Raw genomic sequence first — 19,193 nt, forward strand, 5'->3', positions numbered from 1 at the left:
GCGAATGCGGAAGCTGCGGAGGTCGACACCAGCGCCAACGCTGCAAGTTTAAGGACGCAACATGTCGGTGCGGAAAGAAAGGGCACCTAGCTCAAGTTTGTCGAGCGCCCAACCTTCCGCCGAAAATTCAAACCGGCCAATCAGAGCGCGGGATCGGCAAGGCGACCCGCGATTGGCTCAAACAAAAAAGGCGCGGATTCAAACCAAACGACTGTGGTCATAGGCCGCGCCTCAACCCGAGTGGAGAAGAAGATCTTCACCAAACCCAAAATAGAAGGAGTACGGTGCCGGCTCGAAGTAGACACGGGATCAGCGATCACCATCATGTCCTGGGACACTTTGGCGAAGTCACTGCCGTCAGTCGCGAAGCGCCACCTGCAAGCACAACGGCTACGAGTCCACGACTACCAAGGGAATCGCATCCCTGTTCGAGGGACCACCTCCGTCCGAGTCGAGTACGGACCACACAAGAAGACCCTGCCCATCACGATCGTCGAAGGGACCCTGCCCAGTCTGTTGGGACTAGACTGGTTTCGTGCCCTGGGCATGGGAGTGACTGGCATCTACAGAAGTGACTGTAATCTGAAAGACATTCTCTTGACCGAGTTCGAAGATGTCTTCAAGGACTGCCTGGGCAAGTACAAGGGGACCCCTATTTCCTTCAACTTAGACCCCCAGGTTGCCCCCATTAGGTTAAAGGCAAGGAGAGTCCCTTTTGCCCTGAAACCGAAAATTGACAAGGAGCTGGATAAGCTCATAAATCAGGGGATTTTGGTGCCAGTCGACCACGCAAAGTGGGAGACGCCAATCGTCACCCCAATAAAACCAGATGGGTCCATTAGAATATGCGCTGACTACAAGGCGACGCTAAACAAAGCCTTACAGAAAAGCGCTTACCCCGTTCCCGTGGTGCAACACCTACTGCACTCTTTGGGGCAAGGGCAAGTCTTTGCAAAGTTAGACTTGGCCCAAGCCTACCAACAACTGCCCGTAGACGCCAACACAGCTGAAGCCCAAACGATTGTAACCCACAGGGGTGCCTGTTATGGGGCGATCGTGTGGTAATTCCTGATAAATTAAGGGGAAAGGTACTGGACCTCCTCCACGAGGGTCACCCAGGGATCGTAAGGATGAAGGGGCTGGCAAGAAGCTATGTGTGGTGGCCACTCATGGACTCAGAGATTGCTGAGAGGGTAGGGAAGTGCCAGGCTTGCCAAGAGTCCAGACCGCTACCCCCAACGGCCCCAGTCAGGGAATGGGAAAAACCCCAAGGCCCCTGGTCAAGAATCCACATTGATTTTGCTGGCCCTGTCCATGGCCAAACTTTCCTAGTGGTTGTCGACGCATTCTCTAAATGGTTGGAGATCATACTCATGAAATCCACTACGACCGAGGCAGTAATCGCAGCCCTCCGCCACCTATTCGCAACCCACGGGTTGCCTGACACTCTGGTGTCCGACAACGGCCCGCAATTCACGGCAGCCCAGTTCGAAGAATATTTGGCAGAGGAGGGCATCCGACATGCCCTCTCTGCGCCTTTCCACCCTGCGTCGAATGGCCTTGCAGAGCGTTCCGTCCGGAGCGCTAAGGAGGCATTGTCCAGGCTCAAGCCAGGTGACTGGCAGACAAAGATAGATTTCTTTCTGGCTGTTCAGCACAGAACCCCAAGCACTGCTACCGGCAGAAGCCCAGCCGAATTGTTGATGGGACGGAAACTCCGGTTTGACCGTTTGAATCCCCATTACACACTTGACCGTTTGAATCCCCATTACACACCAGAGGGTTACAAGGGGGAAATAGACAAAACAAGGGAATTGGGCATAGGCGACCGAGTGTGGGCCCGCAACTATGGGGACGGCCCAAGTTGGCTCGCAGGGCAAATCATAAAAGCAACCGGTCCAAAGTCATACTTGGTCGAATTACAGGACAACCGAGTATGGAGGCGCCACATAGATCAGATAAGGAGACGAATAACTGAACAAACCGAGCCACATGAAACAAATCATGACCACTCCTTATTTGAACCCACAGCTGACCATGACCCGGGGGAGGCGCAAGACTTAGCTGAGGTCCCAGAGGTCCAGCGACGCCATCAGGTTCGAGGAAACGACAGGAAAATTACAAAAGTAATCCACGGCCGGATGGCCAAGAAAAAGAGTCTGCAAATAATCCGGGGCCCGATGGCCTAGAGAAAGAGCTGGGAGGAGAAAACAGACCCTCCGAACAGCTCAAAACACCACCCAGGACTGAACCGCGCAGGTCTGAAAGGATTAGGAGACGCCCAGGTTATTTGCGTGACTACGTCGAAAAATAACATGTAAATAAAATGTAAATAGAGGCAAAGTGTTTTCTGGGAGGGGAGGAGTGTTATGTATTCATGTATGTACCTTTAAATATTTGGGCGGGAAATCAGCACGTTGCTGATTGGACGAAGCCGCCAGTAGAACTGTATAAAAGGAGAGGTTTTCCCCCAGCCTGTTGCTGGGTTCACCCTATATTAAAGAGCTGTTGTCACTACCCTGGTCTCCAGCCTCGTTACTTCCAGAACTTAACAATAAGATTGCAGTAATAAGTACATCTGCTGCTGGTTTGTTTGGAGGCTAAACTTGATGTGTGTTTGCCTGACTGCCTTCAAGTCACTCCTGGTCATTGCCTGGGCTAGTCTCTGCAATTTTCTTGGCAAGATTTTGATAGTGGTTTGTCTTTGCCTGCTTCCTGGGGGTGAGAAAGAGTGTATGGACCAAGGTCTCTCAGCCGGCTTTGTGCCAAAGGCAGGATTAGAATTTACAGTCTCCTGGTTTCTATTCTGCTACCTTAACTATCATACCAAAGTGGCTCTCAAACTTGATATTACTGTTGCCCGACTCCACCTGAGAGCTTCTGCTGAACATTTACCAATCTACAATCATAAAGTTAACTAATCACAAAGCAGTAAGTTTAGAATCCTGTTCAGATCTCCTATCTGAAGAGCAGTCTCTCTTTTCTGAGGGGAAGAATGAAAAACAAAAAACCTTCCATACCATTCCATGCAAAAACACTGGTAGATCAGGGAAAATTGCTGCTAACCAAGAACTAGAAGATGATCTATATACAAAAGCAGATGAAACTAAAAGTTCTCACTAGCAATGAGCCAATAGCTGCCACTTGACTTGAAGCTACCTCTTTCTGTTCACCCACATTTCTTGATATGCTCACCGTCTGTCTGACACCTGTAAGCTGACCTTTTGAAGTCTGTAAAGTCTTTTGTCTGTCTGTCTGTGAAGTCTATAAAATGCAGACTGTTGAATCATGACAACAATACCCAACTGGGAGGTGAAGCAATGAATGAGCATACAAGAGTTGCTTTGCTTGGTCCAAGGGATTTTTCTGTGATACGTTTGGAGATGGTAGCTCCAAAGGAGACAAATGCTCCTTTGCATTTTACACTTTAATTGCTAGCCATATTATGCCTAACAGTAGTTCTAACCTTATTTTGACAGTCCAGAGTGTACATAGGTTAAGGTTCATTTGTGGCAATCTGTTGCTAATCTCTGCATAGCCAAAGAGGAAACTCTGGAAAAGTGAGGTATCCAGCTATACAGAAAGAATGTTGTGTGTATAAACTGTATGTATGCATTTCTTTAGATGCCAGGCTTATAATTATTCTGAATGTGTGATGAAGATGGAGGTCTGTGACCCTTTTCCCACCGACTGCATGCATTGTAATATCTAATATATTTTGACGCATTTCAAGTTATGCATGCAAAACCACAAATCCACACAATTCAATAGGACAGAACTTTAATCAATGAAAAGTTTTGTTTCTGAAGCAATGCATATTTATAATCCATATAATCAACAGGAGATGAATAATGCCTCAGAATAGTTTAATTCTTATGAATTATCCCTGTGTCCCTTGCTGTTTTTATTCAATCTCATTTTTGCTAATTAATCTGCCTGAACCAGCATGATATTCTTTAAAGGAACTTGACCTTTTATTGAATAATTCATGTTGATGCATGCACTCTGCAATGAAAGTTTGTTAGCAATTCCCTTGGCAGGAGAAAAATGAAGTCAAAGCCTTTCAGTAATTTGTTTGCAAGAATATTAGTATAATCACTTATTGGCATTAATTATTTCTACCACAGAGAATATATATTAAACAAATGGTACATGTAAATTAGAAGCCATAGGTCTTGTCTTTGGGAAGTGAAAAGCCACAGACTGGGAAAGAAAAAGATAGGAAATGGTAGACAAGATTGAATATATTGTGCCAAAAGTGCCTATAGCAGGTTGGTGCTACTGGGCTTTATCTTCCTTTCATGTTCCTTTTTTATTACATCCAAACCTCCTTCTTAAAAAGTGGCAATGAAGAAACTTTCAACCTGAGCTGGACTCCTGATGGTTACATGAATGCATCCATGTGATGACAACAATACGGAACTAGCTTGTCATTGACTTCTACTTGGATATATATTTTTGTCTTCCCAGTCTAGCTTAGAGCAAAAAGGTTTCTGGTGACATCCCATCAAACTAATAATCAGGTCTGACTTATTTAGTTTTGAGATCAGGGAGCATCGGCTGGATGCTGCTATCTGAGCCTTGAAGTGAATAATTGAATTGTCCTTTTGAAGCCAAATGGATTCCCAGGCTGAATGTTCAGGCAGAGCAATTTTCTGCATGAAGAGGATACAAGTACATTTCAGTAAATTAAAATGGAAATGGTAAAAACACATGTTTTGACTTGTGGGTGTACTGTTTCCCCCCCCCCCAATTTGTTTATTGCTATAATATATTTATAATCTTTAAAAAAATGAAAAAAATGCAACACAATATAAAACAGTCTAACAAAAGACATGAAATCTAAGAAAATAGAAAAAAAGAAAACCAAAGGGTCCCCCCACATACTTTTATATTACAATAGATATGAAAAAAGTTGCTTCCATTGTAATGAACAAATTAAATTGTACGATTCACCAATGCACCATAGATTTTTAGCATATGGCGCTGTTACCTATCTCTCTGTCTGCCTCTCAGTTGCATTTCTGGGCAACAAACATAAGATTAATACCAATAAAAGCAATTAACTCACATTGCATGTAATACTAATAAGCAGAAATGGTGGAGAAAAGGGCAAGGAAGATCAAGTCAGCACTAGGTGAAGATAAACTGCATGGTTTTTGTTTGAAACATCTGACTGGTCTATACACATTTATTGCCAAGCAGTTGAACAACATTCAATTTTCACCAAGGAGATGAAATTGAAATTTGGTTAACATCTGGCAAAATCTACCTGATAATGAATGATCCAACGAAATGGACAACAACTATAAGCCAATTACCTGCTTACCAACAACAACCAACAACTTGCAACAAGCTGATGCAATCTAACACTTTCTAACTGAAAATAAGCTTTTTCCACCTGAGCACAAAGGAAATGGCCTAAACATTAGATGAACATAAGATCACCTCCCATTTGACAAGATGATTCTGGAAAATTGCAAGAAATAGAAGACCAACTTGAATGTAATGCAGATTGATTACAAGAAGTCATTTAACTCCATGCACATGACTGGATAATCAAGCCTAAAACTCACAGAAGTCAGTAGAAACATCAGAAGTTTTGTGCAAAGATTAATGGTGCAATGGAGGACACGGTTGGTAGTCCATGGCGATAGACTGGGATAGATTAATACCAAAAAATGAAACTTTCAAAGGAATTCAGTATCACTACTATTGTTTGACATTGCACTTATTTCTCTATCGAGACTACTGAACAAATCAGGCCATGGCCATCAAATATTAAAAACATCTGCCAAGCTAATCCAACTCCTTTTCATGGATGATCTAAAGCTGTATGGAAAAACACCGTCTGAAATAGGATCTCCCCTCAACATTGTCCATATATACATCCAAAATAGTGCAATGAAGCTTGGCCTGAACAAGTGTGCCACTCTCACCATCAACAGGGGAGGAATAATAAAAACTGAAGGTCTCAAGATGCCCAATTGAAATAACATTAAGAATCTGGATGAAAATGATTTGCTACAAATACCTGAGCATTCTTCAAGCTGACAAGATCAAGCTCACTGAAATCAAGAAGAAGGTTAGAAGTGAATACATCAAGAGAGTGGAAAAGATCTTGAAGTCAGTGTAGAAAAAAAACACCATTAAGGCAATTAACACTTGAGCAATTCCAGTTATTAGACAACACAGTTGGAATAGTAGACTGGACTCAAGCAGAACAAAAACTCAGAATAGGAAGAACAGAAAAATACTGACAGCGAATCATGCCCTTCATCCACACAGCAATATTGACAGATTACGTACTAGCTGCAAATAGGCCAGCTAGTTGAAGAAGAAAAAAGAACATTGGAAGAATATCTGAAGGTTAATGAAGAAGATGCACTGAAGCTAGCATACCATGAAGGCTGACTGAGTATTTAAGAGACCAAACTGGTCTACATGAAATATCAAATAAAGGGACATGGCAAGGCAAAGTATTAAAAAAAAAAAGCAGGTTAACAGATAAGAACAAGACCTGGCAATGACTAAAAGCAGGAAAATTGAAGAAAGATACAGAAGGACTAATTCTGGCTGTATAAGACCAAGCCTTAAGAACAAATGCATACAAAACCAGAATTATAAAGCCAGCAACAGACAGAAAGAGCCACCTCTGCAAAGAAACTGAAGAAACAATTGACCATCTAGTTAGCTACTACAAGTTTTTATAGATTGACTACAAACAATGACATGACAAACAATGACATGACATGTAGCAACAATGAGACATTGGAATATCTGCAAGAAATACCATTTACCTGCAATTAGTAACCACAAAATAGACAAAGTAATAGAAAATGAAAACGGTAAAGTTGCTCTGGGACTTAAGAATTCTAACAGAATTCAAGCACCTGTGACATAATACCCTAGATTTAACAATTGTAAGACAAAAATGTCTGGATGGTGGTGGACATTGCAGTACCTGGAGGTAGCAGAACAGAAGAGAAAGAACTGGGGTGGGGGTGGGGGGAAATCACAAAATCCAGAGACCTGCAAATAAGAATGACTGTGGCAAAAGAAAGCAAAGATAGTACCAATTTTAATAGGTGCCTTAGGTACAATCCGAAAACACCTGAAACTCCACTTTAACACCACTGGCATTGATAATATCATTATCAGTTAATTTGAAAAGACAACTTTACTTTGCACAGCTTACATCCTGCAAAAATAGAAATAGCAATAGCACTTAGACTTATAAACTGCTTCTACAGCCCTCTCTAAGCAGTTTACAGAGTCAGCCTCTTGCCCCCAACAATCTGGGTCCTCATTTTACCCACCTCGGAAGGATGGAAGGCTGAGTCAACCTTGAGCCTGGTGAGAGTCAAACTGCTGAACTGCAACTGGCAGACAGCTGAAGTAGCCTGCAGTGCTGCACTCTAACCACTGCACCACCTCGGCTCTTAAAAAAAAAAAAAGGTATTTTGTAAAAATACCTTTAATACCATCAAACAACAAGATCCGCCTATCCCAGATTCTTGGGAAGGACCAAACAGGTAAATAAGAATGCCAAATCCAGTCTAAACATCTGGATGACTGTGCTATAAACCACAATAATAAACAGTAATAACACAATACAGAGTATTATTAGCATTATGATGATTTAAGAAATGATGCAGCCAGAGATTTGGTCAGGAAGAAGTATTTTTTAATTTGATGATGCTATCTCCCTTTTATTTACAAAACAAGTTTTGGTTTTTTAAAGCAATATGTTAGTTGCTATATATTTGAAAATCTAGCAATGAAAATTTCTTGTTCAGCAATGATGCTATCCTAAAGCTTTTATGTAAGCACTTGTTTTGATTATTCATAATTTTGTGTGTTTTCTGGTAGGTTTGGTTTTGGTCTTTGTAAAAGTAGCTCAGTCAAAATAAATTAAGCTTTGTTTTTTTCCCTGTGGTGTCTTCTTGTATAGCAGAAACATACATATTCCTCAGTCAAAATCAGTTGTAGTTTGGCCTTCTAGACCTTAATGAGATGGCAGTGAGAAAAGTTTACTCTGTGCCTCTACTCCTCATACAACCATTTCTCATTTAGCCTCTATTACTGCCAAAGAAGCTTTGGAAGTATATATGAAAATTACCAACCCTTGAACAAACAGAGAGAAGAGCAAGCTGAAGCTTCAGGATTGTATAGGCCCCCTCCAAAGGCTTGTAATTTTTAATGTAACATTATTAAACAAGTGATTCATGGGTAATTGTACTAATCGCATTATCTGAATTGAATCTGAGCTTAATTTAAATGAAAAACATATTAAATCAACTTTAGTTTTTGCCACTTTGGGGATGTTAACTCGTAAATCACTCCTCAGAGGGGAAACTTCCGTCTCCCCCCCACCCACCTCCACAAAGTTGTGCAACCTTGTAGTGGATTAAGTCCCCTCAAGAGGGCAAGAATGCATTGAGGAGTTCAATCTTGAGACGGGGCTAAATGATTCCCAGCGTTCCATCAACCTGGTGCATTCTGCTAACTTTGAAATACCTTAAATAATAGCAGTGGGGTTTTAAAAAGTTCAATCTTATTATCTGACTACTAAATGCACGAAGTGTTTTATTGATAGTATAGAGCAGCGGTTCTCAACCTGTGGGTCGCAACCCCGCTGGGGGTCGAATGACGATTTGCCAGGGGTCGTCTAAGACCATTGGAAATATGGGAAGTATACTTGCGAGTCGAAGAATCGCGAATTCGGCTTCAGGCGCGATGAATTAAAAAAGAGAGAAATCTTTGCTCTGATGTCTCCCTCTCAAGCCAGCTGCAATCATTCCCAATCTCTAGCCTAATCTGGCTTCAGGTGCAATAAACTTAATAGGGGAGGAGTCTCCGCTTTAATGCCTCTGTCCTCAAGGCAATCGCAAGCAGTTCAGATCGCTAGCCAATACGGCTTCAGGCACGATAAATTCATAAAACAGTTTGCCGCTCCCCCCCCTTCTGCGGCTGTTGAGACACGCTGAGATCGCTGCCTAAAAAAAAAAAAATTATGGCTGGGGTCGCCACATCGTGGGGAATTGTATTAAAGCGGTCGCAGCACTATAAAGGTTGAGAACCATTGGTATAGAGCCTATGGTGCATGGATTGAAAGTCTATGGAGAAATTCTTCTGATGTTTCTCAGTTGGTCCTGGGTTGCGATGAACCAAGTAGAGGCATAGTCTGTTGAGTGCTTAGTGCTCTCTGACTTGCTTGTTTGCTTGCAGATATTTCATTATCTGATTAGGTAACATCATCAGTGTTAGTCAGCGTGGGGTTTGTTCTCTGTTTATATACCGTAGCTTGTCCTGTCAATATTGGTGGGGTTGTGGTTTTCTCCTTAGAAGTTCCTTATTTATTTATTTATTTATTTATTCAAATTTTTATACCCCCTATCTCCCGAAGGACTCAGGGCGGTTTACAGCCCGATAAAATACAAATATAATACAAGATAAAAACACTAATTAAAAAACTTATTTGAAAAGGCCAAAATTTAAAAATACAATTAAGACAATAAAACCCCCTAAAATTAAATTTAAAACTTAAAATCCTAGTCCAGTCCTGCACAAATAAATAGATGTGTTTTAAGCTCGCGGCGGAAGGTTCAAGGTCAGGAAGTTGGCGAAGTCCTGGGGAAGTTCATTCCAGAGGGTGGGAGCCCCACAGAAGGCCCTTCCCTGGGTGTCGCCAGTCGGCACTGCCTGGCAGACGGCACCCTAAGGAGTCCCTCCTGTGAGGCGCACAGGTCGGTGGGAGGCAATCGGTGGCAGCAGACGGTCCCGTAGGTAACCCGGCCCTAAGCCATGGAGCGCTTTGAAGATAGTTACCAAAACCTTGAAGCGCACCCGGAAGGCCACAGGCAGCCAGTGCAGTCTGCGCAGGAGAGGTGTCACATGGGAGCCACGAGGGGCTCCCTCTATCACCCGCGCAGCCGCATTCTGGACTAACTGGAGCCTCCGGGTGCTCCTCAAGGGAAGCCCCATGTAGAGAGCATTGCAGTAATCCAGGCGAGATGTCACGAGAGCATGAGTGACCGTGCATAGGGCATCCCGGTCCAGGAAGGGGCGCAACTGGTGAACCAGGCGAACCTGGTAAAAAGCTCTCCTGGAGACAGCCGCCAAATGGTCTTCAAAGGACAGCCGTGCATCCAGGAGTTGCAACGTCCAAGTTGCGCGCCCTTTCCATTGGGGCCAATGACTTGCCCCCAACAGTCAGCCGCACTTGCAGCTGACTGTACCAGGGTGCCGGCATCCACAGCCACTCTGTCTTGGAGGGATTGAGTTTGAGCCTGTTTCTCCCCATCCAGACCCGTACGGCCTCCAGGCACCGGGACAGCACTTCGACAGCTTCGTTGGGGTGGCCCGGTGTGGAAAAGTACAGCTGAGTATCATCAGCGTACAGTTGGTAACTCACACCGAAGCCACTGATGATATCCCTTGATTGGGATATTTTCTGTTGGAAACAATACCAATACCAAAACAATACAATTAAACCCTCAAAACAATATCCTAGCAGAAAACAATATCCTAATCAAGAAACCACCAAGGAGAAAATAACCTCTGGCAGGACAACCTCTTTTCGTAATTTCTTCTGACTTATTGTAAGTCTTTAGTTATAAATTCTGCTGGCATTTGTTACACCAACACAGACATACATTTCAATAGTTATTCTGCCATGCTTAAAGAGCACACACTTTGTGTTGAATAAATGATAAGCATAGCAGGGCACAAAATGAAACAAACAAAAGGTTAAAAAGTTATGGTATTTATGTAATTATTGTATTGTTTGAACTATAAGATGCTCTGGACTTTAAAACACACCTAACTTTTGGGGAGGAAAAAAAAAATCTGCCTCTGCCTCCCAGCAATTTGCCTCCTTGCAGCAAGCAGCAAACAGCCTGGTTGGTGGTTAGATCAGCCTCCCGGAATACCAATGATCAGTTGTTCCAGGCGGCGGGGATCATTGCTGCCACCATCTATTTGGCTTGGAAGGGGCCAAAAATGGGATGCACGGAGGCCAAAAATGGGGTTCATGGAGGCCAAAAATGGGGCATGGAGAGGTGACAGTAGGTGGCGGCAGCAACAGCGATCCCCGCAGCCTGGAACAGCTGATCATCAGTATTCTGGGAGGCCGATCCAACTACCAATCAAATGCTCGTGCTAAATCAGGCTGTGCTGAAGCTAATCAGGCTGTTTGCTGTTTGCTGCAATGGGGCAAATTGCTGGGAGGCAGAGGCCAAAGGATGGGGGCCGGCAGTTGGGCGGGGCTTTGGCAACATTCATTCTATCAGACGCACAGACATTTCCACCCACTTTTTTTTTTGGGGGGGGGGTGCGACTTATAGTCCAAAAAATACAGTACTTACCAAGCACACCTAAATTATATTAAAGTAACCAAAATATCTCTACAATCCCCCAGGCAAAGGCATGTTACAACTTTCGAGCACCCTTAATGTTTGGAAATTGAAAGTTGGAAAATTTGACATGCCTTATAATGAATGTATTGCTTTTTTTGGCTCCAAATTGCACTTTGTTCAGGCCAAATATTGACTACAGGTAGTATTTGACATACGACCACAATTGAGTCCAAATTTTTGTTTTTAAGTGAGACATGTGTTAAGTAAATTTTGCCCCATTTTGTGACCTTTCTTGCCACAATTGTTAAGTGAATCACTACAGTTGATAAGTTAGTAACCTGGTTATTAAGGGAAGGAAGGAAGGAAGGAAGGAAGGAAGGAAGGAAGGAAGGAAGGAAGGAAGGAAATAGAAAATAAGGGTTACGGCAAAAAAGCACAGCAAGTTTCAATTCTATGCTCAGGAATGTGCTATGGCTGCATGCCAAAAGGATGGAGAGGGCCAGGTCAAAATATAATTAAATTAATCAACCTGCCTCTTATGCTTCACAATGTTCCCCTTTGTTTACATTAGAACTTACAGTTCAGTGGCAACCATGTGGACGGTTCAGAAACCAAGCCCAAGGCTTTTGACAGGTTACTGCATTGCCTTGGAATAGCAGATTTTCTAGAGGCTAAGAATGTTTTCAAAAAAAGATTGTTATTTTCTGAGTCAACTCCTACTCACAGGCAAGAAGCAATTCATTCCTCTTTAATGTTTTCTTGTTTTGTTTTTTGTTTTCACCCTGGATCCTATCCAGCACACACTGATAGTAGCATTTTCCAGTGCCAGCCACCAGAGTCTGGGAATTGTTTCTTTGCCATTCTGAATTCGGTGTAAAGAGCAAAACAGGCTTTCAATCTATATCTCTTAGCAAACTCTGATGTCATTTAGCAAACCACTTTTTTTAAAGCAGAAGGTGGCTACGATATGGCTTGGAAGAAAAGTAGAATTCTGTTTAAAGATAAAATAGAACAAACTGCCGTGCAACAGACAATCTATTTATTAAGTGAATGTATTTAAGCAAATGAATCCCAAAACGTGAAAATATTCTTCCAAAAAATTCCCAATTCAAGGGTGAAATATATTATTTCTGGGAGTTTGTCAGAATTCAGAATTCAAACAGAGTTGCTCCAATGGAGGTTCTGCCTGATGCTACTCGGAGCCTATGTTGACCAGACACTCCCAAAGTCACTCTCCTGTTACCCTCTCCTGTCCCAGAGCTTTCAATTTACAGTGAGAAGGAAATATTCTAACACACCAATAACTCTGTTTATCCTTCCCTTCTTCCCCTTTCCCTCCCCTTCCCAGGAACACAACAGCATGATGGGGATGACTATAATGATGATAATGGGGATTAATTCCGTTCCTGTTGGGTATGCCTATCTCATTTTTACCAGAAGAGGGAGCCAGCTTCCCAGTGAAATCCGAGTTGCTGAAGTTGGTGAACAACACAACAATGAATCATATGAAGAGAAAGTGAATGTGCCTTGCTGTGGAGTGCAGAGAGAAGGGGAGGGGAGGGAGAGAGGAAAGAAAAGAACCAGAAATAAACCGCGGCAAAAAGATGAAGTGACTCTTATTCTTTCAGCGGGGAGTTTGTACCATCAGCACTCGGGAATGGCCCACCCTCATAAACAACTTCTCTATTTGGTAAGTTCATGCCTCAGCCCTTAGCATCAACTCGAGTTTATGCATGGTCTTTGTTTATGACAGCTGGTTTGGGTTCATAAGCAGGCAGGTTCTTTGGCTTGATTGTGTGTTGGTAGTAGAGCATTTTGATTTTTTTTCTCCCTTGTTTTTCTTTTCGTAAATCATGACCTAAACGAAAATTCATACGTTCTGGAGGACGAGCATATTTCAGGCATCCTTAAACCTTTACACACATGTAAGCACAATTATACCTAGAGTCTGCACAAATGGCTTGGAAAATTGGATGCCTGATCCAACCGGCTGAGTAATTTTAAAGATCGCTTGGGATTATATTTGTCCATTTATTTATGACTAGAGGATAAATTTATATACTTTGACTGTTTAGAAAGGCAAGCAGGATCTTGTATGCCACTATGCAACCTCAGTGGCAGTGGGGAGTTAAAATCAGGATGGCATATTCAAATTTTTGAATATCGTGGTATCTAATTTTCCATTGTTCCTTCACACCTAGGGAGAACAGTGTATTTGTCCTGTGCTATAGAAGAAAAAAGAGAGGAGATCCTTGATTCCTGCAAGAGGAGATGCTTGATTTTTAAGGTCAGGAAACCTAAGTGCATATTGTTTTATAATGTCATTCATGCCTGGATGTCCTTCCTCTGAGATTTAGAAAAGAGACCTCAAGCAAACAAATCTTTCCATGCCGGGTTATGTTGCCCTCTATCACTCCAGGCAAAATGAAGCCAATACTTCCAGGACTGTCGGCTTGGCGAGATGAAGAGGAAACTTACGAGTTCATAGATGCCTGCTTAAGGTTAGAGTACAGAGGAATCTGAGGAAACTACTCTATCTGGATGCATTTGAAGGAAAAGGAACCATTGACAGCTACACCTAATGTTTGAGAAGCAATGAATGGGCTATAGCTGAAACATCCAGGTCTAAAGGGACCTGAACTCTGGATCGGTCGTTACTCTTCTCCTTCATTCTTCCAATGACAGCTAAAAGACCATCAGCATTTTTCAAGACCTTTGACAGAAAACTGGAAATATCATGTCTTTGCTTTGGATGATTTCATCCTGATGGGGCATTTCAGCAGGATGTACAAAGCGTGACTTGGGTGATGAACATCCAGACGGGACTGCTTTGATGCACAGAGTTTGCACATGAATCATAAGGGCTGGCTGGAATTGAAGGAGCTTGTCCATGTCCTGAGAAGGCTAATTCAGAAGAGTCCTCAAAGTTCAGTCTGGTGGCTTTTGCTAAAAAAAATCAATGCCTGCTTAGCATTCTTCCACCAGGATATTATCCCCAAAGCAATGCATTCGCTTGCTGTGATTGTAACCCATTGTCTTGCTACGCAATTCAAATCCTAAATATAAAGTTGAAAGAAAGAAAGAAAGAAATGTTTCCTTGGATTAGACACGAGCGTCAGAAGTCCTAAAGGTAGGATGGAGAATTTCTTCTTTATGCAAAACTATGATCCTTCTATAAACCTTTGGAATGTTTTAAAATGTAAATTTATTTTCTTTGCCTCTAGGACGATGAATCTTTATTAAACTATTTGGAACAATGAAAGGAACTGAGTCCCGAGGCTACGTATAAAGGCAGAACTGATGTTTTAATTTCAGAGCAGAAAGATATGAAGGCTGAGGTGGGTTTGAGATATCCATCAATTAGAGGGACGAAATTGTATCAGCAACCAGAACACTTGAAGAGTTACACATTAGAGCAGAAGGGCTAGTTAAAAGAATCATTAATCTATTGAAGTGAGAAAAAGTGCAAGCTGAAAAGTGATTACGCTCTGTATAGAATTCTCTGAGGATTTTTCGCCCGCTGCCCTGTTCCTGCTAAGAGTTTTCTATTTTTGGCTAATATTTAAAAGAAGATTGTTTTTTTTTTTTAAAAAAGGCAGAGAGGGGGGTAGGTGGGGAGGGAGGCCAAGCCCCGATGTGATCAACAAGTTCAGATACTTGTGATGGATTATCTGTGTGTTTTTGTTTTTTTAAAAGTTTTTTTTGAGAGAGAAAGAGAGAGAGAGAGAGAGAGCAAAGGAATCCTCCCAAGACCAGAGACTTGAGCACAAATCTTAGGGTGCCCGTCTGGTTCTGAGCAATTAAATTGTAAGCTCTGTGGGAACACGAGGAGCTGAAGCCCCTACCAGGCCTGTGACATGATTTTGCCTGAGAAGGAAAGATGATTTGGAACAACATCACTATGGACGGGGAAGGGTTGCTTGTGAAAAGAGATTCCTGCTTCCGAATCCTCACCGGCTGCTTCCTTTCCTTGCTGATCCTGACCACACTCTTAGGCAACACCCTGGTCTGTGCAGCTGTCATTAGGTTTCGCCACCTGAGGTCCAAGGTGACCAACTTCTTTGTGATCTCTTTGGCGGTCTCAGATCTTTTAGTCGCCGTTTTGGTCATGCCCTGGAAAGCTGTGGCTGAGATAGCTGGATTCTGGCCTTTTGGATCATTCTGTAACATCTGGGTGGCATTCGACATCATGTGTTCCACGGCCTCCATCTTAAATCTGTGTGTCATTAGCGTGGACAGATATTGGGCCATCTCCAGCCCGTTTAGGTATGAAAGGAAAATGACCCCCAGGGCAGCCTTTGTCATGATCAGTGTGGCGTGGACCTTGTCTGTGCTGATCTCCTTCATCCCTGTACAACTGAACTGGCACAAAGCTAAAACCACAAGCTTTTTAGACTTAAATGCCAGTTTCCAAGGTGTGGCTATGGACAACTGTGATTCCAGTTTGAACAGGATGTATGCCATCTCTTCCTCTCTTATTAGTTTTTACATCCCAGTGGCCATCATGATAGTCACCTATACGAGGATATATAGGATTGCTCAAAAGCAAATACGGCGTATATCAGCCTTGGAACGAGCAGCCGTGCATGCTAAGAACTGTCAAACCACTGCTGGAAACAGGGACAGTATGGATGGCCAGCAGCCAGAAAGCTCCTTCAAAATGTCCTTCAAGAGAGAGACTAAAGTTTTAAAGACTTTGTCAGTGATCATGGGAGTGTTTGTATGCTGTTGGCTACCCTTCTTTATCCTGAACTGCATGGTGCCCTTTTGTGAGCCCAGTATCTCATCCCAGGGAGCAGAACCATTTTGTATAAGTTCTGCCACTTTTGACGTTTTTGTTTGGTTCGGATGGGCCAATTCTTCCTTGAACCCAATCATTTATGCCTTCAATGCAGATTTCCGCAAGGCATTTTCCACTCTTCTTGGCTGCTATAGACTCTGTCCTTTCTCCATTAATGCGATAGAGACAGTTAGTATCAACAATAACGGGGGCATGGGTTTTTCGAGTCAGCTTGAGCCAAGAGGCTCCAGCCCCAAAGAGTGCAATTTTGTCTATTTGATTCCCCATTCAGTTCTCTGCCCGGAAGAGGACATGATGAAAAAAGAAGAGGAGGGGGTATTCTCTAAAACCTTGGAAAAAATTTCTCCAACTCTATCAGGTATTTTGGATTTCGAGGCTGATGTGTCTTTGGAAAAGATCAATCCAATCACGCAAAATGGCCAGCATAAAACCTGAGGTGTAAAGTTGACTCATTAAAAAAATAAAAGTGATCAATCGAGAAAGATTTTCAACTTTTTTCCGTCTGTTTTTAGTAAGGAGGTGTGCTGTTGTGAGAATCAAAGCCATCACATAAAAATCCAGAGCTTAATCAGCCGCTGTTTGACAAAAATATAAAATTTTAAAAAGAATTCCACCTTTCATACGTTGTATTTAAAGATTGTTCTATGTTGTTCATCTTGAATGGAAATGAATCAAATATGTAGGTACGGTGTAGCTGCAAAAAGAAAAAAAAAAGAAAAAAGAAAAAAAAAGAGTTTTAAGTGGATACATGTTTGCAAAAACAGACCTGGGGAAACTAATTATACTTCTCTGTGTGAATAAAATGTAATAGATTTATATGAGATTCCCATTTGACTTGCATAGTCATTTGTGGGTGTTTATACATTGCAAGAAAAATTTGATAACTTGCCAGATTAGGTGGATGCCTTTAAAAACAATTTTGAACATCAATACAGCCTTATAATAAGAATGGGATATTTTTAATAGTAGGAAGATTATGTGTCAATATTGGCTTTCTTTATTTATTATTTAAATGGGTATTTTTTCATATGTTTAAACAAACATGACTTTATCTTATTTTAATATATGTCGGAAAAAAATAGGATATCTGTATGTATGGTGTTATTCATTGCATTTTTGACCTGTTTACTAGTCAGCACTTTATGAAGAAGAAGAAAAAGGGAGAATTTACAAAATTCAGAGTTAGCTTTGTCTAGCTAACTCTAGAACTTGTCGGTGTTCCAAATGCAGCAAAGGGGATAAATCTCCAGTACGTTTTGCTGCACAAAGAGAGAGAGAGAGAGAGAGAGGTGTTTTGCCGTTTCTTTCTGAAACAGAAGATCAAAATCACTTGAACGATAAGTTATACAGGCTTCGACTTTCTAGAAACAAAATTCATAGCTGTAGTTTTATTTTCAAGTTTCAGTCTGTGTTGACTGTGCTTGAATATCAGCATGTGAAGCTGTAGATAGCATACTGATCTAAGAGGAATACCGATGAAAAATGATTTAAAGATATGAGCTAAGAAATTAAAAATCACCTATATTTGCTATTTTGAAGATGAACTATTCCTCTTAGATTTCTCTTATTTCAAATTTGTTTTGGGGCGGGGGTGGGGGAAGAATAATTACCCCCTTTCAAGATTGGAGAGTAGATGATCTAACCACAAATATTCTCTTAAATAGAGAATATTTGTGGTTAAACAGAGCTTCAAATTTTGCAGGCATATGCCAGCTAGAAGGAGGGCTGTTCTTATGCCAACTTCCAAGAGGCCTCTGCCTTGCCACTGTGAGAATGCAATGCCACTTAGTCTGGTCCAGCAAACTATTCTGTGCTCTTATGAAATTGGTACCAAAAAGAGCAACGTAGGAATGCTACCACCATGTGAAGCAGTGCAGTTTGTCTTAAATCTGCTTGTTTTAATTTTCACTTTTGTTCACTGCTTCTTACATAGAAAATAGTGCCTCATTCTGATTTTGGATTCTCACAAAATGAAAAGAACAACAAAACTCCTCTTCACTTTCCTGCAAGTTCCTAGCGTGGCCAAGATTTGTTTTCTTTTTGCTCTCTTGAAACCAAATTTCCTCCCACAGTCCCTTAATCATATTAAATAAAAATAATGAATGTTAAAGCTACGAAAGTAATATACAAACAGGATGGTGATGATGATTAAATGAGAGCAAAACCCATTCAGATTTTGGAACAAAATACAAGACTCATTGAGACATGTAGTTAGAAAAGGAGAAATGTAAGAGATAAATTAGGTCTACAAAAATATACTTCCTAAATCAGATCTGTGTTACTCAAGTATTGTGAATGTTTTCATAATTCTATTGCCTGTAAGCTGCTTTCATACATATAATAAAATTATTTTGTGAACATAAATAAAGCGATTTACATTATATTTATTAAATAAAACTTGCTTTTTGATTGCCATGTTGTTTTGACTAATCGGTAATTTCCTCCCACTTCCTTTTTTGTTTGTTTTGGAACCTCTTGTGACATTTAATTAATGGTCTGGTGAAGATCAACTAAGAATGGTCGATATTCTTACGTGTGTATTGGGACAGAGGTGGTTTCTATCCTTGTAAGAATTGGGCAGAAAAATAAGTTCTCTTAGTATAAAACTCCATTTTTTGCATGCAAAAGTTTGATTGTCTGCCTCTTCTGATAAATCTGAAAAACGTCTTTGGAAAACTGCTTTGAAAACATCTTTGAAAAACTGCTGTCAACACACACAGTACTGGGAAAGACGAGCAGAGATTATATGCAAAAACTGTTTTCTCTATTGTAAAGAACAAAGCATCTTGATGTAATGTAAAAACAAATGTTTTGCAACTTTAAAAAAAAAAAAACAGTAACAAAACTAAAATACTTTTTTTTTGATCATGAAAGATTTAAACATCGTTATGTCAATGGCCCTGAGCAACTAACTCTTTGCCTCTGTTTTTATAAGGGAGTCACTGCTTTATCCCTTCATGTGGGTGGGGCATTCTGATAATGCAGAGGTAAACAAATGATCAAGCCTGCTTTATTTTCTCCTTCTTTCAGGG

General features: G+C 41.5%; 2 protein-coding genes across 2 annotated transcripts; both read left to right on the forward strand.

Annotated features, from left to right (window-relative positions):
- Positions 1 to 1,076: 1,076 nt before the first annotated feature.
- LOC131190167 (uncharacterized protein K02A2.6-like) lies at positions 1,077 to 1,712 on the forward strand (the record flags this gene model as incomplete). The annotated part of the gene is made up of 1 exon (XM_058167228.1): positions 1,077 to 1,712. A coding segment is annotated over exon 1 (582 nt), but the record flags the coding sequence as incomplete, so codon positions are not given.
- An 11,205-nt stretch (positions 1,713 to 12,917) lies between these two features.
- Positions 12,918 to 18,470, forward strand: DRD1 (dopamine receptor D1). Its single transcript, XM_058169412.1, has 3 exons — positions 12,918 to 13,050; positions 13,562 to 14,490; positions 14,585 to 18,470. Exon 3 carries the CDS (start codon positions 15,241 to 15,243, stop codon positions 16,594 to 16,596), a length of 1,356 nt encoding a protein of 451 aa, XP_058025395.1. The 5' UTR covers positions 12,918 to 13,050; positions 13,562 to 14,490; positions 14,585 to 15,240; the 3' UTR covers positions 16,597 to 18,470.
- The last annotated feature ends 723 nt before the right edge of the window (positions 18,471 to 19,193 follow it).

The sequence above is a fragment of the Ahaetulla prasina genome, chromosome 2 (genome assembly GCF_028640845.1).
Source record: "Ahaetulla prasina isolate Xishuangbanna chromosome 2, ASM2864084v1, whole genome shotgun sequence".
NCBI lineage: Eukaryota > Metazoa > Chordata > Lepidosauria > Squamata > Colubridae > Ahaetulla > Ahaetulla prasina.